Source organism: Antechinus flavipes, chromosome 4 (assembly GCF_016432865.1).
Source record: "Antechinus flavipes isolate AdamAnt ecotype Samford, QLD, Australia chromosome 4, AdamAnt_v2, whole genome shotgun sequence".
Taxonomy (NCBI): Eukaryota; Metazoa; Chordata; class Mammalia; order Dasyuromorphia; family Dasyuridae; genus Antechinus; species Antechinus flavipes.
In genome coordinates, this window is record NC_067401.1 from 431,175,369 (window position 1) to 431,202,499 (window position 27,131).

A 27,131-nucleotide genomic window follows, 5' to 3' on the forward strand; every position below is an offset into this window, starting at 1 on the left:
AAAATAGTTGCTAATAAAATGTAATTTACTAGGTATAAATGATAGATGTGAGATCAATTGCATAGATAGAGGAAAGGGAAGATGTGGCTAGAATGCTTTTCATAAGAAACATCCACTTCTCCATCTTCCACACAGGGGCCAGACTGCTATTTCTAAGCCACAGTGCTACTTCTCATACTCCCTTGTTCAAAAAGACCCTGGGATACCCTCTTGCCTCTAGGATAAATAAAAATCATTTGTTTGCTTTCAGACATCTTTGATTGTCCAGCCCCAATCTACTTTTCTAGATTTAATGCAAATTATTCTACATTCCAGAAAACTGACTTGCTTGCTATTCCTTGTACACAACATTTACAGAGTCTGTCCCTCATGTCTAGCACATAGTAGGCACTTAACAAATTTGTGTTGGATGAATATTGGTGACAGAATTCATGAAATGAACAGGGGCCAGAGCATCCTAACTTGTGTATAAATTCCCTCTTCTCTACTTCTGTAGCCACTGCTTTAGTGCTAGACCTCATCAGTTCACACCTGAACCATTGTAATAGTTTCCTTGGGGATCTCTCTCCATGTCAATCCATCCTCCACACAGCTGCCAAAATAATTTTTTAAATGTCTGACCTCTTTATTCCCCACTCCTTCCTTTAATAAATTTCAGTGCTCAAAATTACCTCTTGAATCAAACATAAGATACTCTTTTTGGCATTCAAAGACTTTTACAATTTGGATTTTTCCTATTTTTTCATTATTCTTAAAATTTACTCCTCCCAAATACTCTATGTAGCTACACTGGATTTTTTGTTATTCTTTGCATACGATGCTCCATCTCCCAACTCTGTACCTTTGCTCTGGTTGTTCCCTTTCCTTTCTCATCTTCCTGGGTTTCCTGGCTTCCTTCATGCCTCAATTAAAACCTCGCTTTCTAAGGAGAGACTCTTTCTTGATCTCCATTAATTTTAATTTCTTCCTTCTATTGATTGCTTACAAGTTAGCATGTCTATAAATTGTTTGGATGTCATTGCTTACATATTGTCTCCTTTAGAACATGAACTTCTTGAAGACAGAGATTACTTTTGATATTCTTTGAATCTCTAGTACTTAACATAGTGACTTACACATTGTAAGAGTTTAAATGTTTGTTGGCTTGACTTAATTGATTTTTGGCTTTCTCCATTCTCCATTCATTTCATATACTAACTCAAGTAAACATGGAACTATGGAGAGAGGAAAGAAGGGAGCTATGAAATGGCAATCATTGAGTTTGTTTATTTTGTTAATATTATTTCATCTACAAGGACAGCATTGAAGAGACAGGAGAGAAAGAGCAATAAGGGGAGCTAGGATTCTTGGGGAAGGCACATCTGGCATTAGTCTATGGCATTTAAACAAAATGATGGTTCATGGAATCAAAACTTTTTGCATGTTTGTATCTAAAAACACGGTTCCTATTGGGCCTTTCATTCTCTATTTCTTCATCTATTTCTTCGTCTTCAGCCTTTCGATGGATGTTTTCATAGAGTACTGCACATACACCAGTGAGCCAGGCTGCAACTGTGCCTCCGGAGAAGATGCAGAAACCAATCAGAAGCAGGAAGGCGTAGTCCTGGCGGTCCAAGTGAGTGAGGCACTTGTATCTGAGTGGGTTTCCCACCATGGTCAAAGGCCACCCTATCATCTCTGCAGGTTCTTTGCAAGTGGCATTTAATTTATCTGTGGGAGAGACACAATGATTAAATTTACTAAGACATATTGCTAATAGGGACCTCAAGTGATTGTTTAATCATTCCCAGCCTGTGGACCCCAAATTGCTAACAGGTAATTGTAATGGTGTCCAAATATACACCAAAAATTGTTATTTTGATTTTTATTTATTTTAAAAAAATATGCATAATTACCCAATATGTTAGATAAACAGACATATCTTCTATAGAAGGAACAAAGAATTCCTTCCAATATATCTATTGCTCTTTTCCAAAAAGTTTGTAGTTGTTGGTTGATAGAATTCAGCAGACTCATTTAAAAGCATTACTGAATACATTAGAACTGTTATGCATTTACATTTATTTTTCAAGCAATAGATACTGAGTATAACTAATATCATGTAGCCATCTATAAACACTTTTGACATTAAAAAAGATTCCTCCTGGTCTAGTAAATTTCATATCTTCAAGCATAGCTGCAGTCAAATGGGTTTATATCTTGTTCTTAAGGCTCCTCAAAGAAAGAAGTTTCATACAGAATCAGAGAACCAGGCAACTTATGGCTTGGGTACTTTTGAATGTCACCTGAAGTTGTCCATAGGTTAACACTGAATTTGTAATCAGAAGATCTTGCCCAAGTCTTTAATTGGCCACCATATGTATGTGTTACCATGGGCAAGTCACCATTTCTTTTAAATAGCCACCATATGTATGTGTTACCATGGGCAAGTCATCACTTCTTTTAAATAAATTTCCTTTTGTATAATTTAGGAATAATAAAACTTACTCCTTTTTCCTTGAATGATTGTTGTGAAGAAATGGTTTGTTAGCTATAAAACATTATATTATGTGAGTTATTACTATTTACATTTTCTTCCTTCTCCATTTTCATTGCCCTTATTTGTAATGGGCTGAGGCTTGAGTTGATGCACTGAGGTCCCAAGCACATGAGGCTAAATAGTAATTGGACTGTCCTCTATTAATATATAAGCTTGGAGAAAAGCTTACTCTTTGTGTCACTCTTTGTGCAAGTCCTGATGGGTTGTATAGGAAATGACGATTTTGGTGGGTGGAGGCAGGGGAGTGGAAAAGGAAGGGGAAGGAGAGACTGCTTGCATTTGCCATTGCGACAGCCCTTTCAGCTCAGATCCCCCTCTGTTAGCTGGCTTCCTGTCGGAGCTGCCCATATTGCTATCGCAATCTTTCTTGCCCATATTGTTATCGCAATCCTTATTCACCTCTTCACTTCAATAAAGATTGAAGATTTTCCCCTTAACCTGAATTCCTAACTCCGGCTGATTTTAAATACGTGGTCATTACATTTGGCGCCCAAGCATGGGAACCAAGGACCTTACTTTCACTGAAGAAGTCTCCAGGGACCAGGAACTTAGGTGAGTATAAGACAAACAGGGAACTTATTTTCTTAAAGACTAAACTAGTAACTTTTTGGCTGAAATGGGACAGATCCTAGGTAAAGATTCTCCATCCCCCACCCCAACCCCCCTCCCCCCAGCCCCACCCAGGAGTGGCGCTATAGAAAGCCTGCTTAAACTGATAGAAGATCAAGGGCTACTTATAACTTGGGAACTGGCAGCTAGACTTCTGGGTACATTAAAACGCACCTCCTCTTGGTTCTTAGAGGAAGAGCAACTCTCTCTAGATAACTAGGCATTGGTTGGTCAACAGCTCTCCGCATATTACAATGAAAATGGTCCTCATTCAATTTCCATTGAGGCATTCTATTTATACAATATGATACAGTTGGCCTTAAAATACCATATAAGTTCTAGGAGAAAAGGAAAAAACTCTAGGAATAGCCAAATGGGGAAGCCTGAGATAAAGGAGGAAGACAAAGAACAGATTAATGGCCATATCCCCACAGGGCATGGAGACTTAAGTGAGGCTCAAGGGTGGGGTGAATCTGAGCCATCTTCAGCCCCGCCTAAGGAGCAGGTAATTGACTCTCCTCCATCAACTCCACCCTTCGGGATGGAGGGAGGAGGGGTAGTGGGGGGAACAGTGACAGCACCAGCACCTTCCCCCCAGCATCCAGCACCTCCCCCCCAGCATCCAGCTACTCCTTTGAGTAGATTGCAAAAGGGACTAATTAAGGCCAAAGAGGAAGGGAGAAATGTATTGGAATTTCAACACCACGTTTTTCCTGTTATTCAACAGTTTAATTCTTCAGGTCAAGAAAGCAGAAGATACTCTCCTTTTGATATAGATATCCTCAAAGACCTGAAAAAAGCTTGCACTCTTTATGGGGCTACATCAGCTTATGTTAAGATGTTATTACAGAATTTGGCTTTTGAAATCGTGACCCCCTAATGACTGGAAATCTATAGCAAAGATATGCCTAGAACCTGGACAAAACTACTTGAGGCTTTCTGAATATAGTGAGCTCTGTAGGATATAAGCCCAACAAAATAGTCAAAGTGGAGTTCATGCTGCAATCACCTGTGACCTACTAAGCGGTGTAGGTCCTTATGCAGATGTCGCAGTACAGATTAATTATTCTATAGCAGCATATGAGCAAATTGCTGCTAATGCTATCAAAGCATGGGCTTCTCTCTACAATAGAGATGACAAGAATGGGGCCTTCACAAAAATAACATAAGGGCCAAATGAACCCTTTGCTGACTTTGTGGGACGTTTGCAGACAGCTATCACAAGAACAAATGGAGAAAATCCAATAACAGACATTTTGAGAAGGCAACTTGCTAAGGAAAATGCTAATGAGGTTTGCAGAAGAATTATACTAGGACGGCGCAAGGATGCTCCTTTAAAGGAGATTATAAGATGCTGTGCCACAGTGGGCACAGATGCAGACTTCCCAAAATCCAAACATGGGAAGACAGAGTCCCTCTTAGCAAGGGACTTCCAGAGAGACTCGTAGATGCTTTCAATGTGGAAAAGTAGGGCATCTGAAAGCTCAATGTTGGTATAGAGATAGAATGGGAAAACAAGGTGGGAGAACAAGACCCAATACCCCATGTCCAAAATGCAACAGAGGCTTCCATTGGGCCTCAGAATGCAGACAGATTCAGGGAAACGGGATGAGGGGCCCAGCCCCAGGACCCAAGGCAAAAAACACTTGGGGCATGATGGCAGCCAATGGTGCACCCAGAGAGTGCCTAGAAGTCCAGTACCCAGACATGACCAATCAGCCAGAAAGCCATATGATGGGAGAAGGGGATTACACAGTCAACCAACCTGATGGCAGAAAGGAATTACAATTGGGAAGAATAGTACTGTATGCAGCTGGGACAACTGAGATACCCCCTGGAGAGGTGAAATCTGTTTCTCTCCAGCCTATGGATCCCTTACCTCCAGGCACAGTAGGCTTGACCATTTCACCTCCTTTTTGTATGTACAAAACAGTGTCCATCCACACACTGATGTGGGAAACTGGGGAATGTGTAGATAATATCCCAGTCACTAATACAGGTAGACAATGTGTGACTTATCACCCAGGAGAAGTAGTAGCATCAGGTTTACTCATACAGAATCCTAATAAGCAACCTGGTGATAGTCACCCAGATTCTGACTCCAGATCACAAAATCCAGGAATATACTAGACAGCAGCTGTAACAGCTGACCGACCTATGCTCACGATCTATATAAATGGCCTACCATTGGAAGGATTGGTAGACACAGGTGCAGATTGTACAGTTATTAGAAGTGCCAATTGGCCTAGTCACTGGCCAAAGATTAAAGTAGACACCTACATGTCTGGAGTAGGAGGATCAATAGCAGCTGAAGTTAGTGCTGCCCCTATGAGATGGACTTTTGAAGGCAAAACAGGAGTTTTTATTCCTTTTATAATTGAAAAAATCCCCATCAATCTGTGGGGAAGAGATGTTTTACAACAATTGGGTTTTTTAAGCAGGGCTGCTGTTGAAGGCCAACACTTTCACCTGTTCCTATCCAGTGGAAAACTGATACACCAATGTGGATAGAACAGTGGCCCGTAGGTAGCGATAAAATTCAGGCCTTATTAGATATAGTACAGGAGCAGCTTGAACAAGGGCATTTACAACCTTCTCTAAGTCCTTGGAATTCCCCAGTGTTCATTGTAAAAAAGAAATCGGGAAAATGGAGGATGCTCACTGATTTAAGAAAAGTGAATGAACAGATGGAAACTATGGGAACTCTTCAGCCTGGACTTCCATCTCCTACTCAATTGTCTAGAGAGTGGCCTCTTTGGGTCATTGATATTAAGGATTGTTTCTATTCTATCCCTCTGGATAAGGAGGATATGAAAAGATTTGCCTTTTCGGTGCCCAGCGTTAACTTAGTTGAACCTTATAAAAGATATGAATGGACAGTTTTGCCACAGAGAATGAAAAACAGCCCCACTATGTGTCAAATGTATGTTGCTGCTGCTCTTGCTCCAATAAGAAAAGCATTTCCAAAAGTTATGCTATTACATTATATGGATGATATATTGGGATGTGCACCTGAGGAACAAATGCTAGAAGCATGTCTACAAAAGACCATAAAAACACTAAGATACTATAAATTATACATAACTGAAGAGAAAATTCAAAGACATGCTCCTTTTCAATATTTAGGATATGAAGTATACCCTAAGGTGCTTACAGTACAAAAACTGTCCTTAAGAACAGAAAAGCTAAACACCTTAAATGATTTTCAGAAATTGATAGGAGATATCCAGTGGATGCGACCAGTGTTAGGCTTGACTACCTATCAGTTACAACCATTATATGATATTTTAAGGGGAGACAGTGCTTTAAATTCACCACGCCAGCTTACAAAAGAAGCTCAAGAGGCTTTGAGAAAAGTTGAACTGGCTTTATTCAATGTGGTTGAAAGAGTCACTCAAAAACTCTTGGAAATATTAGTTTTTGCCACACAAGAGGCACCCACAGCAGTACTTCATCAAGGAGACAGTGTGATAGAGTGGGTGAACCTCCCGGCACAACCAGAACAAAGCCTTACTCCTTACCCAGTGCTTGTGGCTAGAATTTTGTTAAAGGCCATTAAGCGAGCAGTACAATTATCTGGGGCGAGACCTGATAGGATATACACCTTTTACACCAATACACAAATTAATGTGTGTTGTGAGACCATCCCAGAGTGGCAAATTTTATTAGCCATGGCTCCAAATTTTACATAATTGGCAATGGATTCTTGAAGAAAAAGTTTGTAAAGTTCCTCTTAAAGGACCAACTATCTTTACAGATGTGTCCAAACACAATATTTGTGCTGTATACTCTCATGACTTAACGATAAAGAGAGTAGTCAGAATTCCTTTTCAGTCCACGCAGCAGAACGAATTATATGCAATCATGTTAGCTCTCACTTATTACTCAGGAGACATAAATATAATATCTGATTCAGCCTATTTAGTAGGTGTGGTACAAAGAATTGCCACAGCCCAAATAAAATTTACAGCTTCTAATACATATCAGCTCTTTAAGGAACTTCAGGAGCAAGTGAGAAAACATCCAGGTAAGATTTATATCTTGCATGTCCACTCACATAGTGGACTCCCAGGTCCTATTTTTGATGGGAATTCAAAGGCAGATAACCTTTTAGCTATGTTAGCCAGTACGCCTTTATTTCAGGAGGCCCAGGAATCCCATTCTAAATACCATCAGGCTGCTCGAGCTTTGCGTTTACAATTTGGGATTACAAAAGAGGAAGCTAGGAGAATAGTAAAAAGCTGTACATCTTGCCTTCCTTTCCACCTTCCTATACTGCCTCCAGGGAAGAACCCTCGTGGTTTGAGACCCAATGAAATCTGGCAAATGGATGTGACCCATTATAAATCTTTCGGTCATCTGTCTTTTATCCATGTTGTGGTAGACATCTTTTCAGGATTCACTTTTGCCATACCAGCAGCAAAAGAGACAGCCCGAGTGGTCACTGAATTCCTCATGCAAGCATTTGCCATTATGGGTGTGCCACAAGCAATAAAAACAGATAATGGTCCTGCATACACCTCCAAACATTTTGCACACTTTTGTGCACAGTATAAGATTTTACACACCACTGGCATACCCTTTAATCCTGAAGGACAGGCAATAGTAGAGAGGAGAAACAGAGACATTAAGACGCTGCTCCAAAAACAAAAGAAAGGGGGAGCCACAGGTAACCCAAGAGAGCTTCTAAATCTAGCTCTTTATACTATTAACTTCTTGATTTTTGACAAAGATGCACTGGCTCCAGCAGACAGGTTTTATAACCTACCGGAAGGGCAGTGTCCAGTGCGAGCAGCTCCACTATATTTAGATAATCGCCAGGTGATGTGGAGAGACCCAGAAAGTGGTGAATGGAAGGGACCAGATAGGCTAACTGCTTGGGGGAGAGGGTTTGCTTGTATCTCTACAGGTGGAGAAGGAATCAGATGGGTGTCAACGAGCCGTATTCGCCTTGTCCATTGCAGAGAGACGGAGCAGACTCTTGAAACAAAGGAGAAGACCCAAGAAACATCGGGTGGTTCTGTTGCTGATTGTGCTCACCATTGAAAGAGTGTGGCAGTTATGGCGTTTGACTCATGGACATAGAAAATCATTGGACTTCAAAACCTTCAGAAATCATTGGATTCTCTGAGACATTAGATTGTCGTAGGACTTTAAATCCCTCAGGAATCATTGGATTCTTTGAGACATAAGACTTGAAAGCCCTCAGGAATCATTGGATTCTCTGAGAAATGATATGACTGTTACAGGACTTCAAAATCTGCTGGAATCATTGGATTCCCTAAGACATAAAAAGACTTTTGCTGGACTTCAAAATATTGGGGGGATCATTGGATTCCCTGACATGTGAAGCAATGGACAATAGATTGGTTTTGGACTATCTCTTGCCTGCTGAAGAAGGTGTATGTGTGACTGCTGTTTACATACTCTCCTTCTAGGACTTCTGGCAATCTTTTACAACACAATGTTGATTTATATTGTTTGTTATACCATTACTTGGGTGTATAATTCATATTTGTTATACCACATCAAGCCTGCACTGACTGTGGGGAGTCATCACTAATAGCCTCTGCATTGTTGCTATGTGCTTGTGTAATATTTCCCATGCTGATGGTTTGTGCATAATAAAACCCTTCAGCCCAGAAACCTGCTAGCAACCCCCACTTCCCTTTGGTGCTTTTCATCTCCCTTCCTGAGATGTCAAGGAGGGCATGATTATCTCCTTTTTAGTGCTTTCACCTCCCTTCCTGAGAAGTCAGGGGGTTGTGATCACCTCCTTTTCAGTGCTTTCACCTCCTTTCCTGAGAAGTCAGGGAGGGTGTGATCACCTCCCCTTGGGGGATCTGACCTCCCTGAAGAGTCAGGGATGGCATGATCAGCTGTGTTCTAAAACAAAAGAAAGTGGGAGATGTAATGGGCTGAGGCTTGAGTTGATGCACTAAGGTCCCAAGCACATGAGGCTAAATAGTAATTGGACCATACTCTATTAATATATAAGCTTGGAGAAAGAATGGCCCCCGCCCACTCTTTGTGCAAGTCCTGATGTGTTGTATAGGAAATGACGATTTTGGTGGGTGGAGGCAGGGGAGTGGAAAAGGAAGGGGAAGGAGAGACTGCTTGCATTTGCCATCGCGACAGCCCTTTCAGCTCACATCCCCCTCTGTTAGCTGGCTTCCTGTCACAGCTACCCATATTGCTATCGCAATCTTTATTCACCTCTTCACTTCAATGAAGATTGAAGATTTTTCCCTTAACCTGAATTCCTGACTCCGGCTGATTTTAAATACGTGGTCATTACACTTATTTTATGACATTCTTTTCCTCTTCTTTTCCCCTCTACCCTAGCAGGGGCACCAAGTGGCTTCCATGGAAAATGCTTAGCTCAGTAGTGGTCCTCATATAAAAACAACAACAATATTAATAAATTTCATTTATATGTCACTTAGAATTTTATAATGCTTCAAACATTGTCTTATTTAATTTTCATAACAGCCTTGGGAAGTAGGTGTTATTATTATTATTATAGTCACTTTGCAGATGTGGAAACTGAAGCAAAGGAGGTTAAGTTATTTATTCATGATGATGCCACTAGTAAATGACTAAGGCCAAATTTAAACTCAGATCATTTTGACTTCAAGTTCAGCAATCTACCCACTGCGCTACCTAGCTGTCTTGCCTAGACTAGAGATCTTCTAGTTCAAAGGTTCTTAACTTTTTTTTTTTTAATTCTTGGTAGTTTGGTAAAACATATGGATCCCTTCTCAAGATAATGTTTTAAATTCTTAAAATATGTAGGATTACAAAAGAAAGTGATTACATTGATATATTGTTATCAAAATACTATCAAAATAAATTCATGGATCTCATGCTAAGACTCCGTATTTTAGCAGATGAGTAAACTATTTGGCAGATGAGTAAACTAAGACTTAGAGTTAAAATAATTTCCCCCTAATGATTTCCCTCTAGTTGAAAGTATAGGTAAGAATATAGGGTGTCTAAATCAAGGTTCACAAGATTGCAGATTCAGATTGCAGATTTCCAGCCCCTTTCCTAGTGGGTGAATGTACTTATGCTAAATTGCATCTCTCTTCTTTCCTTCCCATCTATGATATGAAGTTGGAATGTTATTTTGTTTCTGTAGGCAATTGAGGTTAAGTGACTTGCTTAGTGTCACACAGCTAAGAAGTGTTAAGTGCCTGAGGTGAGCTGTGTTTGAACTGATCCTCCTGACTCCAGGGCTGGTGTTCTATCCACTATAGCATCTAGCTGTCCTTTGAAGTTATAATTAACACTGAGAATGGTTTTAAAGGGGAAAAAAAAATTAGAGAAATGCAAGATAGCCTTAGAATGAGATTGAATATTGAAAGACCCTGAGAGATGATCCAGTCCAATGCCACCATTTTACCGATGAGAAAAGTGAGATCTTTGGAGAATAAATTACTTGTCCAAGATTACATAGATCCTAAAATAACAAATCCAAAATTCCAGCCTCGGTCCTTTGTCTAGATTACACACATACTTCTCATTATATCATGCTACCTCTTTAGGGAGGTACTATTCTTCGCCAATATATAATGAAAGAGAGGAAGGCTGAATCTATACATGCAATAACCATTCTCCCCCTTTAAAATCTTTACTTGGTAGTTAATAATGCTCTAACTTTGAATCCCTTTCCTCCTGCTAACACTCATCCCTCTTCAAGCTCCAATCCTGAATTAATCTCCACTCATTTTCTTTGCCTTTGCTTGTTGCTACTGAATGCTTCTGGAAGATCGCACAATTGTGCTGACTGGGACCACTGCAAATCTGTATTCTCATCTATAAAATGAGGGATTGAAATGAATAGGCTCTTACCAACTCCCAATCTACATTTTTATGTCTCCCTTGCCCACTGGCTCTTTTTAGTCTGTTTTCAAATATGTTGTTGAATTGGGCCATTTACAGCTGCACGTTACTTTTTCTTACTCTCCTGTGGTCGACTATCACATTCCCCACAGTGTCTGTTTTAAATCTCTTTTCTCTTCAAACCACCCACACCACATCTTTTCTCTCCTCAGTAGAGTTTCTCATTTCATACTTGATTGAAAAAAAGTCACTCTTTTTGAGTTCCCTTTTCTAATTCTATACCTTTTATCCTCTAAGTCCCCAATCCTCCTTGCCTCAGCTTCCCATTCTTTCCATTGCCTTAGACTCGGAGAAAGAAGATTGTATTTCTTGCTGAGGCTACTGTCTTTTCTTGTACCTTTGAACCAATTCCCTCTCATGTCCTTTCAACATTTAGTAGATAGGCTGCTGGATTTGGAGGACGTGGGATCTTGGCTCTGTCAATCACTACTTACGTTTATGACATTCTTTTCCTCTTCTTTTCCCCTCTACCCATGCTTTACCCTAGCAGGGACATCAAGTGGCTTCCATGGAAAATGCTTAGCTCAGTCAGTGGTCCTCATATATTTATCATTTATCAGCTCTGTGCCTTAGTTTTCTCATCTATAAAAAGGGAAATTGGAATGAAATGGTCAACTCTCAATCTATATTTTTATGTCTCCCTTACCTACTGGATCTTTTAAATCTGTTTTCAAATATGCCTAGTTGGTTAAATTGAATTAAATGGAGGCAACTATTCCTGTTGTTGCCTCCAATTGCATTGGTGTCTGACCCAAGCCCCTAAGAGCATAGCCTATCATATAAGCTTAGGAACCTGGGTGGCTGATTGCCCTAGTTTTTTATATTATGGTTGACTTTGCAAACTATATTTGTACTCCCTTAGCACTTCTCCCCTGGTATCTTATGATTTATAATCTTAGAAAGATATTTCTTCTGTTTAAATATGACATTTCTTTTGCTGTTTTTTTTTTTTTTTTTTTTTTTTTTTTTGTTATTTTACCATTCTGTTCTCAGGGGAGATAGAGAAGGAAAAGTCTTCATTCTCTCAATGAGGAATGGGAATGTTGATGCACTGTTTCTCTTTCTCCAAAAAAACTTGTGAAAATAACCTAATGACTTTATCACATATGATAGTCCTGTTGCATTAACTAAAATAACACCTGAAAAAATTCTTTCTGCTCTGAAAAGTTCTCTAAGAATCAAAGAGTTGGAAAAGACTCTTATTTTGTATTGAATTCTTTATTTTACAGATAAGGAAATAGGTCCATGGAGGAGAGATGAAAAATGTCCAACATAACACAATTAATGATTAGCAGGCGGGGAATTATCATGTGACTTTCTGACTAGAGTTTTTTCTAGTATGTTGGCTTTCTCTTTGATGAAATAAGCAACTAGAATTGTATCAAATCATAAATGCCAAGTTTCAAGCTCCAAGAATTAGGTCAAATACCAGCTGATAGATTTGTGATGAATCTTGCTGTATTGACAGGTCCCTCAGCAAACAAGTACAGTTAGTTGTTCTAGAAATAGTCTTAAACAGTTTAATGTATTAAAGTTTTAAATTTATTTAATTATTTGATTTAAATAATATATTTAATTTAATTTTAATATTTATTTAATTATAATAATCTCTCAGATATATGGTTCTCATCACTCCTTCTTGGTACCATAGGCAAGTAAGGTTTTCTATTGTATATACCCACATGTGAGATGTTTATATTTATACATGCTGATGGTTTAGTAATCATTTAGGGTAAATTGGTAAGCACATACCTGTGTGTGTGGGAAAGCCACATACATAAAAAGAGACAGAGACAGTGAGACAGAGAGAAAGACAGAGATAGAGAGACAGTGACAAAGAGACATAGAGATAGAGACAGAGACAGAAACTCAGAGAGAGACACAGAGAGAGAAAGAGGGACACAGAGAGAGACAGAGAGAGGAAGAGACACAGAGAAAAACAGAGAAAGAGATACACATACAAGACACAGGGGAGAGGGAGGGAGGAAGAGAGAGAGGAAGGAAGGAAGGGAGAGGAAGAGAGAGAGAGAGAGAGAGAGAGAGAGGACACATGCATGCAGACAGACACACACCGAGTTAATGGTTATAGATCTGGGTGGAAAAGTAAGGGGATGATGCAATCCAAGAAAATGCTTCATGTGCTATGCTGCAGGGAAAGATGAGGATTGAGAAAAGGCAATTAGATTTGGCACTTAGAGATCCCTGGTACCTATGGAAAGCAGTGCCATTTAAGTGGTGAGGTCAAAAGCTAGATTGTAGAGGGTTTAGGTGCTAGTGAGAAGAAAAGTAGAGATACATATTGTTAATGGGTTTCTCAGTGATTTTAGAAGAGAAGAGGAAGAGTGCTATAGCACAATAGTTAGATGGATGGATAAAATCAAATGATGGTTTCTGATGCCATCACTGTTAAAGATGTTTTCAGAATCAGATTCCCTAGTTGATTGATTCAATCCCTTTCCCTGCTTCAGTCTTTATTTTTTAGATCTCTTCACTATTTTAAATACTCTATTAGATTCTTTGGTACTATCTCTTCCCTTAACCACCATGACATTATACTCTCCTAGTCTTCCTCCTATTATTGCTTTCAGTTCTGTTTACTGACATATTTCCCATAGTTCTGGCTTCCATATTTTTCTTCACAATTTCATGGTCCTGACCATTACTTTTCTGAGGATGAGTCCCAAAAACTTGTGTCTTCCAACCTTTGTTTAATCAATTGTAAAGTCCCCCTGATTCCTATTCTGACACAACTCTTTAATATTAATTCAATTTTTTTTATCCCGGTGACCACCCTCTAGTTAGTTTAGGTCCTTAAAGTGAGGACCACCAAATCTTCCTGATGATCTGGATCCAAATCTAACCTCTGACACCAAATGTGCTTGGCAAATATTTAATTTCTTTGATTTGGTTTCCTCATCTGTACAAAGGAGATAATATCAGTACACATTTACCTTACAGGATTTTGTGAAAAAAGCTAGAGAATGTTCATGAAGTGTTTTCTTTGCAAACCTTTAGAAATCTTAGCTACTATTATTCTCTTAAGTGTTGGAATAGCCTCCTTTTTTTTTTTTTTTTTTTTTTGAGGAAACCTGTGATTTAAGGGGGAGAGGGAACTCCCAATAAAGATCAGCACCTGCATTTCAATTTATAGCCTGAGAGACCTGGCCAAATCAATGAGAAGTTAATTGACTTGATGAGGATGACACTGTTAGCATATTTCAAAGATGAGAATTGAACCCAGTTCTTCCTGATTCCAAAAGCCAGATCTCTACTATCCTATGAAACTTCTTTTCTGGTCACTGTGACTCCATTTTTTCTCTCTCAATCCATTTGACAATCTTAGTTGCCATTGTCAGATTAATCTTCTTAATGCTCAGTTGTAATTACATCATCCTACTGTTCAGAGTCCTCCATTCTCTCCCCCATTGCTTCCTGAATAAAGTCCAAACTGACTGATATTCAGTCTCTGGTGGTTTGTCCCCAAGTCCTTTTGCAACCTTGCTTCATGATACCACTTTTCACATATTTGACATCTCAGCCAAATTGGAATCACCAGGTTTTCTGAATACTTCCTGAGCTTTCCTGACTCAATACAAAGGTTTTTTAACTGCTCCTTTCCTCCCTCTGTCTCTCTCTACTTCCTTCTCTCCCTCCCTGCAGTTCAGTTCCAATGCTACCTTCACGATGAAATTTTCCTTGTCACCTTCCACCTTACATGATTGCTCTCTCCTCTGATGTCTCACGTAGAACTGGCAAATCTTTCACATTCTACCTTAATTTGTTATGTTTGTATCAGAGTGATTTCTTTACCTGTATAATCATCCATACTAGACTGTAAATCCTTTAAGATGGGGTATTCTTTTTAGGACAGGATAAAGTTACTCTCTTTATATATCTTTCAATAAGCCAGCGTAATGCTTTGCACAATTTGGGGATGAGAAGGGGATGGAGACTTGTGATGTCCTTGTTATATGAACTTAATATAAGAAAACTTCCTCTAATTATGAAAACGGATACATTGCCTATCATTTATAGTCTCCAAGAGTTGTACATTGAGGTATAGAAACACATTCATTTTTATATCATGTCTCAGATACATGGTTTCCCATCATTTCTGCTTTAAGTCATTATCTATTGTATATGTTTGGATGTGATATTTGGATGTGATACACTTATATATAGTGATTTTTTTTTAGCTAAGAGATTAGTGTTACTTGCCAAGGTCACACAGCCAGTATGTATCAGGGTCAGTAATCTTGACTATGAATTTGAATCTTGTTGAAGTCACCAAATTGCCTCATTATCTATGGAAGGGTTTTGCATAGAAGAGAAGGGGGGGAGGTTTCGATACTTATTGGACTGAGTTGAATTTTATTAACAGAACTAGGTATGACTACAATCTTAGGAGATATACTAAGCCATGATCATCACAGTAATAATAACTAAAATTTACACAATACTTTGTTTTGCAAATAATTTTACATAGGCAAGATGTCATAGAAGTCTTGATACAATTTTAAGCTTTGATAGCTTAAAACTTGCATAATCTCTTTTTTCACACAATATTCCTAGCACTTTACATGTATTCAGGGTGTCCCAGATGTCTTGATGCCATTTTAAGTTATTAATTTTGGGCTATTAAAGCCTAAAAACTGCACCAATTCTTCTGGAATATCCTCCATTATCTCATTGTTTATACGAGATTCTTAGCCCAGTTGAAAATAACTTACACCTAATTTCATTAGCATTGACCAGAAATGCTGATAATAAATAGCGTAGCTATCATAGGATTTCGAGTTGGAAAGAACTTTAACAGTCATCTCATTTTATAGATCAGCAAATTAAAACTTAAAGAAATGGTTTGCATGACCTGTCTAAGATCAGTTAGTCACTTAATCATCAGAGTTAGGGGCCAAATCCAGGTTTCCTGACCCCCCACCCACCCAAATCAATGCCCATTGCACAATACAGTGCTGCAGAAAAGAGAAGTCAACAATAATGATAACAATAATAAAAAAGGGTAGTATGGTGTAATTGATAGCTGGCCTTAGAGTTAGGAAGCAATGGGTTTTAGTCCAGTTCTGGACAAGTTACTTAACCCTTTAGTTTTCCAGATAACTTTTTACTACTTGTAAGTTGGTCATCTGCATTGGGAAAATGGAAATTAGACTTTGGATTACCTTATTTCTATAAAATAGCAGATATGAAAAAAAAAATCCCTTCCTTATCCCTTATGCATACTCCACAATAATTTTGGGATTCAAGTGGTGTAGGTTTTTTTATTCCTATTTTACAGATGAGGAAACTAAGTCTCAGAGATATTGATAATTTGCAGGTCACATAGCTAATAAATAGCATAGGTGGGATTTGAACCAACTTGAATCAAGGTCCAGTACTATTTCTCCAAGGGAAATTGCCAATAATATTACCTCAGTTTGGTGTTCTTGGGATAAGATATACTTTTCTATGCCAAATCCTAACACTCCATCTTCCAGTGTTGAAGTACATATATACCAGAGTCATGTTATGACCATCAGTTGTTCTAATCTTAAATATAATATCAGAAACAAGGTTCCTTCTTCTAATCTCTTCTTGTTAAGAACACTTTCTAAGATATAGACTACCCTGTGTTAACAGGGAGAGTCTGACAGGGTTATTTTTATAATAGGTTACACATTTAGAGTCTCTTCTTCCTATTGATCTAAGAGGCAATGATGTAATAGAACAAACCAATATAGTGGAATGGAAACCATTGAATTCAGTTAGAAAACATGGATTCTAATTCCATACTATTTAACTTTGGGCAAATAACATTCTCTTTGGGCTTCAGTTTCTCCATTTATAAAATGAGGAGTCTGAATAAAATAATAATAGTAGATAGCTTTTATATATTTATATTATATATTATTTTAAGGTTTGCAAAGTACTTTAACAAAATATTTTATCCTTATAACAATAATGTGAAGTAATACTGTTATTTAATAACATTTAATAATTGAGGAAAGAGGCAAATTTACTACCAGGGTCACACAGTTGGCAAGTTTTTGGGATGAGATCTGAATTTAGTTCTTCTTGACTGCAGATCCAACAATCTATTCACTCTGTCACCTTATTGGTTCTCTTATATAATTGATCACTAAGGCACCTTCCAGCTTGGTGTCTTTATCAGATGAACACTACTGCTGAAGAACTAAATTTGAGTAGAGGCTCTAAAACTATTAAACTCAATAATATGGTCAAGTGTTATTTGAACTCTCAAACATAGTTTCTTCAACTGTAAAATTGGGATAGTAATGACAAATTATATATTTCATAGGGTATATTATTATCGTGAGAAATGTGTTATAAGAATGTAAATTGCTATCATAAAGTAATAGAGTAGCTATATAAAGACAGTTTTTTTCCAAAATGGATTGAAGGTAGCAACAGCAATCAAACCTTTTTTTTTTCTTGAACTAAAAATGGAATGCTCTGCTTCCTACCCTGGAAAATTTACCTCTACCCTCCCTTGTGACCTCATAGTTGAAGTAATAATGCTAGTGTGGGTGAGGAATGGAGAATGGTGAAAAGCTTGGGGATTTTAGGAAATCCATGAGAATTCAATAAGATATGAAGGGGGAAAATGTGGAAAGGCAGGAACAGCTTAGGGGAATTCATTATCATTGGAGTGACCAAGGTATCTCCATGTTCCCTAAATATGTCACTCCACTACCCCCAACTTCACTTTACTTGATTACACTGAAAAGAGTTCTACTAATTTAGTTCTACTAAAAAAAAAGAGATTTTTTTTTTTTCTGTTGAACAAATTCTTTTAAAAGTAGATACTTCTGGGATGGTCAAGGGCAATTTGTCATTTATATCACTTTAATTTCTTTATTAGTTTAGTCATTGCTTTCTTGAAGATAGTGGCACTGTGTGAAAGGAAGTGTGTGTAGGGAGCCAAGTATGGAAATTTGGAACATGATGCATTTTGGGGGGGAGGAGAGACCCCAAGATGATATGAAAGCAATGTGGACTTGGGAAAAGAATATAGAAAGGGAGATAATGAAAGGAAAAAAATCATAGGTCATTTCCTTTTAAAATTTTTGCTTTGGGCAAGCCCTATAAGCAAGAAGGGAGTTGGTGATTCTTTCTGTTTCACCCCCACTTCAGCTCTTCTAATGAACTCTTTGTTTTTAGCATCCCAAAGCAGGTTAGTTCTATAGTTCAACAATGTTATGGACGTAATGGTCATGTCTGGTCCTAGCCACCTAATTTTATGTACATTCAACATTGTTCAAAGTTGAGAGGTATTGTGGGGTAGTAGACATACCATTGAATTAAGAATCAGAAGATCTAGATATTTTTAGGATTTAACACTGTAATTTATTGACTAGTGAGTGATCTCAGCCATGTCATTAGATGGCACAGTGGATTGAACACAGGGCCAGGAATCAGAAAGGTGACTTCAAATTGAGTCTCAGATACTTATAAATAAGTCACTCAATCTCAGTCTGACTCAATTTCCTCAACTTGAAAAGAATGGGAATAATAATAATGTCTATCTCCCAAGGCAAATGTATGATGCAGGGGATAGAGGGCCAGTCCTGGAGTCAGGAATACTCATCTTTTTAGTTCAAACTAATTTAGTTTTAGTTCAAACTAATTATTACTTATTAGTGTATGACCCTGGACAAGTTACTTAAACCTATCTGCCTCAGTTTTTTCATCTATAAAATGACCCAGAGAAGAAATGAAAAAAATACTCTTTTCCAATAAAACCCTAAATGGCATCACAAAGAGTTAGAGATGACTGAAAGTGATTGAACAATAGTTTCTCATGATTATTTTAGGGATAAAATATGATGATAGTTATAAAGCACTTAGCACATGGCACATAGTAGGTGCTTGTTTACTTCTTGCCCTTTCTTCTCTGAACTTTAGTTTTTCCATTTGTAAAATGGAGGGGAAAAAAATCTCCATTTGTTGAGATAATTCAATAAGATAACAGATGTGAAAAAGCTATATGATTTTAAGTATTATTTTTATTGTTAACAATCTCATTTTCATTAGGGAGAGTGAGCTAAACAAAAAGGACTTTCTTTAAAATTAATAGAGATTCACTTGTCTAATCTGGAAAACCAGATCCTAATGCTTTTTTTCCACTAGACTTTCTACCATCTGCTTCTATATAAGATGCAGGAGCTTGACATTATTCATGCAGAAGAAATAAATTCTATCTCTACTCTGGACAACACATTGAAGGGGATGCATAGGTTATGAAACATGTTCCCTGACCTTGAAAATTTTACAATGCAGTATGGAGGATAAAACATACAAATATGCAAATACTTAGTGGATTTGTGGTTTCACCATTATAAGGCGTTGCCTGTGTGGAGGGACCCACCCATCAATCCACATTGGAATCCATCTAAGAGAAGCTTCTGGTATCAAAAGGTAAAGTCAAGGATCATGTATTTATTAAGTATGAGAAAAAGGATCTAAGCCTAGGTTTTCCTGACTTTAAACCCAGCACTCTATTCATTTTGCTATATTTCCGCTATAGAAATAACTATAAGAAAAAAGAGAGAAAAAACTCTCTACATCTCCCAAGGAAGTCCATTCCATTGTAGGTTAGTTCTAATTCAGTGATTCTCAAACTTTTTTTATCTTAGAATCCCATTACACTCTTAAATATTATTGAGGAACTCAGACTTTTTATTTATGTGGGTTGCATTTTTAATATTTTCTAGAAATTAAAATGGACAAAATTTTAAAATGCTCACTAAAATTACAACAATAAACTCATTACAGTTCCTAAAAATATCCTTTTTTTGGGCGAAAAATAGTTCCATTTTTCAAAACAGAACAATTAATAAGAAGACTAACACTGCTTTATATATCCTTGCAAATCTTTCTGATGTTTGTTCCAAGAAAAGATAATAATAAAATAACAATTAATAAAAGAAGTTAGAATCTCATACCTACTTCTTTATTCACTTTATTGTGATATGTTTTGTATGAAGGACACTTAGAAAAGTCCAGTCTCACATAGATATATAGTTTGGGAAGTGAGGAGTATTTTTAACAGGCAAATAACATTTTAGTGTTATTATCAAAATAGTTTTGACCTTGCAGATTCCCTGAAAGGATCTTCAGAGATCCCCAGGAGTGCTGAGACTACCCTTTAAGAATTGCTGCTCTAATAACTAGGAAGTTTCTCCTTACATCCAGCATATACTTCTTTGCAATTTCTACCAATCATTCCTATTTTTGCCCTTGAGGGTCAAGAGAAACAAGTTCTTTTTTGATGTCTGTCTCAATAAAAGATAATAATAAAGTAATAATTAATAAAAGAAGTTAGATTCTCATACCCACTTCTTTATTCAATTCATCGTGATATGTTTTGTATGAAGGACACTTAGAAAATCCAGCCTCACATAGATATGTAGTTGGGGAAGTGAGGAGTATTTTAACAGACAAATAACATTTTAGTGTTATCAAAATGATTTTGACCTTGTTGACTCCCTGAAAGGATCTTGAGAGATCCCCAGGAGGGCCGAGACTACCCTTTAAGAATTGCTGTTCTAATAACTAGGAAGTTTCTCCTTACATCCAGCATATGCTTCTTTGCAATTTCTACCAATCATTCCTATTTCTGCCCTTGAGGGTCAAAGAAAACAAGTCTAATTAATCCTTCTTCCAGAAGAAAGCCTTTCAGTACTTGAAATCAGCTATCACATTTCTCCCAAGTCTTCTCTTCTCTTGGCTAAACATCCTCAGTTCCTTCAAATGACTGTCATAATGCAAGGACTTGAGGTCCTTCAGGTCTCATGACTCTCACTCTAGTGATCTTTCCACTACACTTGGAAAATTCAGAATTCCTTAGCTCTGGCTAGTAAATAGAGCATTAGAGCCTGCATTAAGAGACTTAGGGGATGGAAATAACCCACAGTTACTTTATAATGCATGCAGATAACCAGAAAATAGGGAGCTTATTTTGTAAAAAGTCCCAGCAAGGAGCCTGAGACTCCCATGAATGGACCTAATTTTAGATGGAACACTAACTTTTATGTTGTAAATAGTTTTCCCAAGTTTTATAAACTCTGCCTTGCTACATAGATCTGGGAAAACTTTCCAAGTTCTCTCTCTTTCTGTCTCCTTTCTTTTTCTCATTCCTTAGTTTCCAAGGATCTAGAGATGGAAAAATAGCATAAACTGAAAAGTTTTTTAGAATATACACAGATATGGAATCATATAAACAGACATACTTCTTTTTACATATGTATGTATATATATATGAAGATATATATACACATATAAGAGTTATATATATATTTATTTATTTATCTATAAGCAGACTTATATTTCCTGTATTTTCAGGTGTCCCTGTTGTCAACCTGACTTTTCTGAATATATCTTTTCTTCTCATTTAATCTCTATTACTGTTCCATACTGTTCCAATTTCTTAGCTTGACTTTTACAACTCTTTGTTATTGTTCAGTCATTTTCAATTATGGCCCCATTTGGGACTTTTCTTGGCAAAGATACTCTAATAGTTTGCCAATTTTTTTTCTTCATCTCATTTTATAGATGAGGAATTGAGGTAAACAGGGTTAAGTGATAACATAACTGAGTGTCTGAGGCTGGATTTGAACTCAAAAAGTCCTCCTGATTCCAAGCTCATAGATCTATTCACTTTGATGCCTTTTAAAATAGCATAATCTGACTTTTATCACTTATCTCACCTAAACTTTTATTATACTCCTCTTTCTCCAACCTTCTGCTCTGTTCCCTTCATTTTCTACTCTCAAAGCTTGGAATATGTTCCCATTTTTGTCTCTAAGCCTTAATCTTCTGTAAAGCCCTTGGTCTAATGTCACCTTCTCTGTGAAATCTACTGTGACCATTTCAGCTAAGAGTATACTAGTAAAATGTTTAACAACCATATCTCTGAAAAACAAACTTAATATGAATTATTGATAGTTTCTATATTAACTTTTAAAATCTAGACAATAAACAACACATTATATCAAGCCCTGATTTATAGCACTGAGGATTTCTGAGATATAAATACTATGAAAATTTACCAATTGATTCTTGAGAGTTGGTATGAGCTGTTTCTACCACACCCCTGGAAGCACCTATTATTTGAAGGTTAACAAATATTACCTTGATTTGTAATTTTTAAAATATGTCTGACTTGTCTTCCTTACACCTCACTAGAATGTCTTCTGAGGGCAGAAGAGGAAGGGCAGGGCAATTCTCTTTAAATCCTTATGGTCTATTTAATGGATACCATCATAATAATGATGATAATAATATAAAATATTTATATAGGCTTTAAGTTTTGCAAAATGCTTTACACATAATTTCTCATTTGATCCTCACAACAAGTCTAGGAGGTAGATGATATTGTTGTTTTTCCCCTTTTATAGATGGGAAACTGAGGCACGGGGTTAAGTGGGCTAAGTGACTTGCCCAGATTAACAAATATCTGAGGCTGGATTTGGATTCAAGTCTTTCTGCCTCCAAGTCTAACATTATTTCCACTATGCCACCTAAGCTGTCTCTAGGAATGTTTTTGAAACTAACAACTCTCTAAGGTTGGCAAGATGCTTATCAAACAATATTTCTTTCGATCCTCACAATAACTATATGAGATAGGTGCTATTGTTACTTTCATTTTACTCTTTTTTTCCATGAGGCAATTGGGGTTAAGTGACTTGCCCAGTGAAACACAGATAGGAAGTGTTAAGTGTCTGAGACCAGATTTGAACTCAGATCCTCCTGACTTCAGGACTGGATCCTGCACCACCTAGCTGCCCTTTACTTTCATTTTATGGACAGGTAAACTAAGTCTTGGAGAAGTAATGAGTTGCTCAAGCTAACAAAACTAACAAAGGCAGGATTCACACTTTGGTCTTCTTAATTCTAAGTCCAGCACAGGATGAAAATCTGATGCCATGACTAACTCTGGATCCATGATGATCTTTCTCCCTTTTTCTGTTCGCCTTTCTTGGTCACTGGCTGTCTCTTTGTTGGGCCCAAGGCTCTTATTTGTCCCAGTTAAAGCTCCTAGATGCAATTACACACTCCATTAAAGTTTAACCTGAAAGCCTGCAAACGCTTCCTGGGGAAATATAAAACGCTCCCTTTTCTATTTTAAACATGGCCCATTGCTTTCTCACAAGGAGAAAAGCTGCCTGCCGCAATGCAATGTTAACAAGGGAGTGGATGCTGCAATTACCCCAAACACCCTCTTAGCGTAAGCAAGGATGCAACCTCTCTAAATACTGGGAACCTTTTGTCTTCTCAGGGATATTCTGCTTCCTCACAGAAAATATTAGAACTCAGTAACTGCAAAGCGAATCTTTTTTTCCTCTACCACTAAAAGATGTTTCCCCCAATGGTTCATAGAAATCTGGTTTCAATTTGGAAGTAGTGATCCAATGGATCTAGTATCAAGTAGTGGATGGTATGCTGGATTTGGAGTCAGGAAGCCTAATTTAAATCTAGTCTCAGACACACTAATTATATGACAGTGGATTATTTGCCTTAGTTTCTTCAAATGCAAAATAAGGATAATAATAGAACCTGCCTTTCAGGTTTGTTGAAAGAAAAAAAAAGGTAATATTTGTGTGATTAGCATAGTGCCTGTTACATAGTGGATACTTAATAAATGCTTCTCCCCTTCTCTTTCCCTATGAATAGAGTCCAACCAGTATAGTTACAAAGTCTGGATTCAAATCCTAGTTTTTCTGTTTGTTAACTGTGTGAACTTGGGTAAAGCACCCAAATTATCTGGGAGTTATTATTATTTTTTTTTTTTTTGGTGAAAGGATGAAGAAGATGATCTTGAAGGTCTTTCACAGCTCTAAAGGACTATGAGTTTACAAACAGGCTGCAGGCTATATTTGAGTAACAGTCCTTGAAGGAGCTGGTGCCCTGTACATACCCTGGCAAGTCCACCTGGCTCTTAATCTTTGATTTTCTCTTCACACAGAGGGGAGTATTACTCAGCTGACCAATTGCTGTCTTGTGGAGCTGAGCAATGTCTCTTCTGTTTTGTTAATCTTGTACGTTTGAGTGGGTAACAATAGCTAGGTTTGCAGAGGACTTTACAAATATTTATAAAACATTTTATTCTTCCAATGAGTTTAGACCAATAGGTGCTCTTAGTATAACCATTTTACAGATAAGGAAATCGAGACTGGAAGAAAGTGAATAATTTTTCTAAGTCATCCAGGTAAGCAAGTGTTTGAATCTGGATTTGAATTCACTTCTTGATTCAAGGTCCCAGTATATTACTTATTTTGCCACTCAGCTGTCTTGATTACCATGCCCATATAACCGTGTTACTACAGGAGCATCAAAATATCATATACAATCAAAGCTTAGTATTTCAATCACTTGAAGTCATAGGGTCATAAATACAGAGATAGAAGGAGACTTGGTGACTATCTAGCTCAACCTTACCATTTCATTCCATGGCTAGGAAGTCTTTAACAATTTTCCCATGGTCATTCAGATAGTTAGTTGCAGTGTCAGGTTTTGAACTTCATACTTCTGATATCAAATCCAACATTCTAACTGCTAGAACAAAGTTAATAATCATGGCACAGTAGATGCACAATGGACAGTTCCAAGGGGGAAAAATGAAAAATGAGAAAAAAATTGTGTGCAAGATATATGCAAGATCAAATGGGGGCAATCTCAGAAGGATGGCACTAAGATTAAGGATCTGGGGAAGGCATCTTATAGAAAATGAGACCTGAAGAAAATCAGGGAAGTTAGGTGGGGGAAATGAGGAGAGATAGTGTTCCAGGTATGGAAGACAACCAGTGATAATTCTGATATTTGAAGATGAGTGAGAATGTGTGAGAAAAAGGACAGAAATAAATATAAAGTGTCTACTATGTGTCAGACTGTGCCAAATTTGATCTCATTGGATCCTCACAACAATCTGGAGAGATAGGCCCTATTATTATCATCACCATTTTACATTTGAGTATACTGAGGCAAACAGAAGTTAAGTGAGTTGCCTAGAATTATATAGCGAATAAGTATCTAAGGACTGATTTGAATATAGATCCTTCTGATCCCAAACTCAGTGTTTTATTCCCTGTGCTATTGCTTTTCTATCTGGATATTGTCACTGGAAAATGTGGAAGGGAGTAAGGTCTAGGAAGATTGGAAAGGTAAGAAGGTGGCAAGCTATTAATATTTTTTATAGCCAGAGGTTTTTGTATTTGATTCTAGGACCCACTAGAGTTTATTAAATGGTGTGTGTGTGTGTGTGTTGTGTGTGTGTGTAATAATCAGACCTGTATTTTAGGAAGATCAGCTTGACAGGTGAGTGGAGAATATATCAGAACAGAGAGAGATGAAGCAGAGAGACTACCTAGCAGGATAAGATGATGAGAAGTTTTTGCAATGGAATTGTGGAATTGTTAGGAGCAAAGAAAGGGACACATATAAAAAATGTTAGGAGGCTGGAGATGATAAGACTGGGAAAAAGATTAGATATGGGGTAGCTAATGATATAGTAGATAGAGTGCTGAATCAGGAGTACCTAAGTTCATAAACAGTTATATTACCTTGAACAAATAACCTCTGTTTGCTTGAATTTCTTAAACTATAAAATAGGAATAATAATAGCATCTTCCTTGAAGGGTTGCTGTTTAAGATCAAATGAGATATTTGTAAAAAAAACCAAATAAACAAACTGAACACTTAGAACAATATCTGGCAAGTAGTAGGAGATTATTCTTTTCCTTTTCTTTCCTTCTTTTCCCACAGGGGTATTAAAAACAACTGAGGCCAGAGTTGAGTTTTGGTGACTGGAAGATTGGACAAAAAAGACAAAAGGTAAGGAAATAAGAAGGGGAAACTTTGGAGTGAGAAGAAAGATCAGAGTAATTGGACATGTTAACTTTAAGATTTCTATGGTACATTCAGTTTGAGGTGGTAGTTGGCATAAACAGGCCAGGAGGTTGGGAGAGAAAATAGTGCTAGGCAGGTTGGGAAAGAAATTAGTGCTGAGAGTCATCTGTAATAGAGATGATAACTTAAACCATGTAAGGTGATGATATTGTCAAGTGAAATGGTACAGAGATGAAAAGAGAAGAGAACTTGGGATAAACCCTTGGGGAACCTGCCACTATTAGTGATTATAATATGGATAACTATCTAGTAAAGAGGACAAAGGAGGACCAGTCAGGTAGGAGAAGAATAAGTTATAGAGTAGTGTCATATGAAAACCTATAGAGAATATCAAGAAGACAACAGTTTCAAAAACTGCTGAGTTCAAGAAGGGTGAGATCAAAAAAGACCATTATATTAAAAAAATTATTAACTAAGACATTAAGCATTTAAGAGATGATAACTTTAGTAACTTTTGATAGAGCAGTTTTAGTTGCATATGAGTTTGTAAGTAGACCATAAAATTAAAAAGAGAATGAGAAGAAAGGAAGTGAAAGCCTTAGTTATAGACAGCCTTCTCAAAGAGTTTAGTCACTAAAAGGAGAATAGAAGCTGGACAATAACTATTGGGAAAGGACATGTCTAGGGGAGTTTTTTTTTTAAAATAAAAGGGGAGACAATCATATTTGAAGGCAGCTGGGAGGGAACAATTAAAGATTAGTGAGACATCAGGGGTAATAGAGAATCTGCTAGAGGAGACAAGATAGAATAACTTGTTTGGATCACTTGTTTGGAGAAGGACAACTTTTTAATATGAAATAATTGAAGGAGAAAATAATCACAGAAGGCATTCAAGTATAGTTAGATGAAGAAAAAAGGAGAAGAGAGGGTTTTTTTGTTAATGCTTTGAAAAAAGTAAAATAGGAGGCAAAATTTTGCTAAGCTAAGAGGAGAGGAAGGCTCTGGTATATTTGAGGAGAGAAGAAGTCTGGAAAAGCCAATGTGATGAGTGAAATAGGGAATTAGGAAAATGCAAAAGGAATGCCTTACCACAGTGAGGGCCCAGTTAAGATTATGTAACATAAACATGTAGTAGACTCAGTCATCAAGGTTTCAAGATTTTTTTCCACCTTCATTTAGCAGAATGTGAGTAGAATCAAAGGTAGTGGTTAGT

The 27,131-nt window shown here is 37.3% G+C and overlaps 1 protein-coding gene across 2 annotated transcripts in view; it reads right to left on the minus strand.

Annotated features, from left to right (window-relative positions):
• Positions 1–1,250: 1,250 nt before the first annotated feature.
• LRRC52 (leucine rich repeat containing 52) overlaps positions 1,251–27,131 on the minus strand; it is a 49,832-nt gene continuing 23,951 nt past the window's right edge. Inside the window, exons 2-3 of one of the 2 annotated variants that reach the window (XR_007953849.1) lie at positions 11,488–11,635; positions 1,613–1,710 (exon numbers count right to left, since the gene is read on the minus strand). Coding sequence is in view for 1 of the 2 variants with exons in the window: in XM_051999105.1 (XP_051855065.1) it covers positions 1,382–1,710 (329 nt within the window). In the remaining variant the exon portion in view is untranslated. Of the gene's footprint in view, positions 1,711–11,487; positions 11,636–27,131 lie in introns of both variants that reach the window. The other variant, XM_051999105.1, reaches the window with a different exon arrangement.